General features: G+C 39.6%; 1 protein-coding gene across 1 annotated transcript; it reads right to left on the bottom strand.

The window, feature by feature from the left end:
- Positions 1-3309: 3309 nt before the first annotated feature.
- Positions 3310-3576, bottom strand: LOC100481930 (60S ribosomal protein L39-like). Its single transcript, XM_034660190.1, has one exon. It carries the CDS (start codon positions 3574-3576, stop codon positions 3310-3312), a length of 267 nt encoding a protein of 88 aa, XP_034516081.1.
- Positions 3577-3933: the final 357 nt, after the last annotated feature.

The following is a 3933-nucleotide window of genomic DNA, read 5'->3' as shown; positions in this document are numbered from 1 at the left end:
AGTGCATAATACAGTATCGTTAACCCCAGGCATGATGTCATACCGCAGATCTCTAGAACTTACTTATCCTGCATAGCTGAAACTTTTACATCGGATAAGAATTTATTTATTTATTTTAAAGATTTTATTTATTTATTTGAGAGAGAGAGTGTGTGGGAGGGAGAGGGAGAGAGAATTTGAAGCAGATTCAGTGGCGAGCATAGAGCCCAGTGTGGGACTCGATCTCATGACCCTGAGATCACGACGTGAGTCAAAACCAAGAGTCAGATGCCTAACCCACTGAGCCCCCTGGGTGCCCCTCTATTGGGTAAGAATTGAACGCTCCGATTATTTCTTTGGATGAGACAAAGACACTTAGACTGGACAATTTTTTTTTAAAATGCCCCAACTAAGAAAGGGTTGTTTATTCTCTAGAAGTATTTGGTAAACAATATGGGCTATTTCACATTGTGCTTTGTGCCGAAAGGAAGTGTTGCATCTTACATTTTATTTGAACTCTTAGACTCTTTTGACTACACAGTTGAGGTTAAGGTTCTTAATTAAACATCACTATCAATGATGCTTTCACTGTTTCTATAGCGAAAGCCACTTTTGTGATTTCCACTGCTAAGCCCACTTCTCTGTGTGCCCAGTGGTCACTGAGGAAGGACGTAAGAAATCCCAGGAGATAGGAATTTGTGGGAAATGTTTTGAAAAGAGAACAGACCCATCGGGGACCTGGTACTCTACTCCTTTATCCCCCTGTCATCTGCCATGATGACTCGGAAGTGAGTAGCAACAATGAGACAGTGCATTGTTTAAATGCCTTGGAAGGGGAACATTTCTAATAATAGCACCAGGACTAATGAGTTTCACATTAATTAATGAAAGTGACAGTAGTTGAATCTTATTCAAATTACATGAATACAAATAAAAACATGCCCAGGCTTGCTTGTCACAGTGTTGCACTGAATGCTACAGTCTGTTAAAGAGCTGGGCATTAGCCAACAGAATACCTGGAGTGCTTCACGGAATAATACCCAATAGTTCACCAGTCAGTTTCTGAATAAATGTCAACTATTCTTTTATGGCTTTAGGTACAAGAAATGAGGTACAGGCTAGATGTCTATATTTGTCATAGAGAAGCTTCTCCTGTGTTTTCCACATAACTATGAAGCTTCCATTGTTGGGTGTTTCTCCTAAAAGTGTCAGGAGGTGGTGTTCTGAGATTTTTCTCAGGCCAGTGAGTTTCTTCCAGTTGAATCTCAGAGAGAGCAGGGTAGGTCTCCAAAGAGGCAACTTTTGTAAAACTCTGAGAATATATATGACTTCTGTAATCCTCTGTGGATACCTGGGCTTTGATAAACACATGGTGTGCTGGTATATCAACATATGCAAATGGCCTGTGGTTGCCATTTTACACGCGCTGACTTTTGCAAGTATCTGTCAACCACTGGGTGGGACTCAATAGGTAGAATTAGAGCAGCTAATTATACTTTGTTCGTTTTCAGTATATATTTCCTCAACCTATAGCATTTTGACTCTGCATTGCCAGAGAGTTTTATGGAGCTCTTCAACAGAAGTTTCCTTAGAGGAGAGTTTCTCAACCTTGATGAGAGGAAAAAAAGCTCTTTAAAGGCCTGAGATATAAGGGAAGTCATTTTAGATTTCTTTCTAAGTCAGCATGACTATATATGAACTGCGTTTAAACTAAAAGCCTGATTTACGGCCCACCAAGCATACATTGTGCACCTGCTTTGTAAATAGGTAGCCTAAAGGAAAACCATCTTGACCTTACGATATGGATCAATGCTCTTACTCCCTGCATCCCTTGACCTTAAATTTTGTGATTCCTGACTATATGCTAATCTAAAATCTTTTGAGCCTTTACAAGTTGTAAAAAGTATATAACACTGTAAAAACTGCTCATTCTTTGGAGTGTTTTCTTCCCTGTGAAGAGTATGCTTCCCAGGCAGCTGTCCTAACTTAGGTTTGAATAAAGCTCTCTTTTCTTATTTTTAGAGATTCTAAAAGATTTGTTCATTTTGCACCGACAACCTCAACCCTAGTGACATTTTGGGCAGGATAAGTCTTGCTTGGGGGGTGGGGGCTGTTCTGTGTGTCCAGAGCAGTTTGCATCATCCCTGGCCTCTACTCACTAGATGCCAGTAGCAACTCTCCACCAGTTGTGACAAGTGAAAATGTTTCCAGACATGACCAAATGTCCTCTGAGGGGCAAAATCACTTTTAACCCTCTCCCAATGTAGGACTATTGCCTTAGACAAAGGATCCTGTCTCCCACCCAAGTCCCCGGCAAAGAACATTAATGGAGCATCGACTCAATATGGTAGCAAACCTGGAAATGCCCTGACGTACCCTCATTAGAGTCAAATTTTAAACTATGAAGTGTGAATGATGCCAATTTTCAGGAGGGATGTGCTTTAACAGATTCATTGAGATGGGAAATATGGTTTTAACTTCTAAATAGGCAATGCTGTCTTTTATTTTTAAAAATATTTATTTAAAAGGATTTTATTTATCTATTTGAGAGAGTGAGAGAGAGCATGGATGGTGGGGGAGGATCAGAGAGAGAGGGAAAAGCAGACTCCACGCTGAGCAAGGACCCTGACACAGGGCTCTATCCCAGGACCTTGGGATCATGACCTGAGCTGGACACAGATGCTTAACCAACTGAGCCACCTAGGCGCCCCATGGTAATACTGTTTTTTAAAGAGCAGGTGCTTTTTAAGAACAGGTTTCTATTTTCCACTGATGACAATTGTTGATAATATTTTCAATACTAATATTTTAATGATTCAGATCCTACTACCAGGAAAATCACTGAGTAAGATACAGTAGTGTAAATCAATCTTTTTATTGTAACAAATGTGAAAGAAGCACAGAATAAAATGGTACTACTTGGGATTTTGTTCAAGGGTGAAAAACAAATTTAACGGTAACAGGAGCAGAGCTAAGCGATAGGCAGAGATAGAAAAAATTTAATCATTACAGGAATAGAATGAGAAGCTAGGTAGACAAAGAGAATATGAGAGCAGAGTAGTCCAAAGTAGTTTCAAGAGAAAATCGTCTAAAATAGCCTTGTTCTCAGAGCTTCAGGTGAGAACCATTGCACAATTTAGTCTTGGAGAATTCGCAATTGAGAATGTAGTTTCAGATCTCCCTCTCTTTGAGCAAAGAGCACTTAATGACTGACTTTTATTTTTATTATTTTTTCAAACAAATCTTATTTTATTTTTTATTATTTTTCAAACAAAAAACATATTTATTACTGAACCAATCTACTGGTACAGAAGCATAGCAACAGAAAAATCATTTTTCTGATAAAACACGTCTATTGTTTAGATAGTAGTGATATTTACAGAGTGATATGAGCACGTGACCATCATGCAGTGCAAACATGGGTGCCATCTCCTGTGTGATCCCTGATAGACCCAGTTTGGTTCTCCAATGTCCCCTCTTGGAGCTGCATGTGATTTTATTACCAGTTTTCATCTGAATCCACTGGGGAACGGGATGATTCTGCTTTTGTTTCTTGGCCAAGAATGACTTGGTCCTGAAAGTCTTGTGAGAAGACATGGTGGGGAACATCAACCGCACACACCATGATGGGGGAGAAAAGGAGAGTTAATGAACGTTTTAAATGCATTGCCTTTGCCATCTGATTTATTAATGCTTCCCGCAAGCCTGGAAATTTCAGAGCTGCCTTCTTTTCTCAGAAAAATAGTTAGTGAAGAAACCAGCATGCCTATGACCAGAAATCCTATGTCTAACATCAAAGTGAATAAAGGTGGAAATAGAACAAAATGGCAGAAGTGTTCTGATTCCTTCCCTGTCCAACCTGGAAAGGCAGTGCAACTCTACCTAGGTTTTGAGTCTTTGAGTGACTATCTCACCTCTATGAAGTTTTTAATCATGATTGTAGGAGATACCACT

This window comes from Ailuropoda melanoleuca, chromosome 5 (genome assembly GCF_002007445.2).
Source record: "Ailuropoda melanoleuca isolate Jingjing chromosome 5, ASM200744v2, whole genome shotgun sequence".
Lineage (NCBI taxonomy): Eukaryota > Metazoa > Chordata > Mammalia > Carnivora > Ursidae > Ailuropoda > Ailuropoda melanoleuca.
The sequence above is the reverse complement of the archived record's forward strand: the minus strand, read 5'-3'. Positions and strand labels throughout refer to the sequence as shown.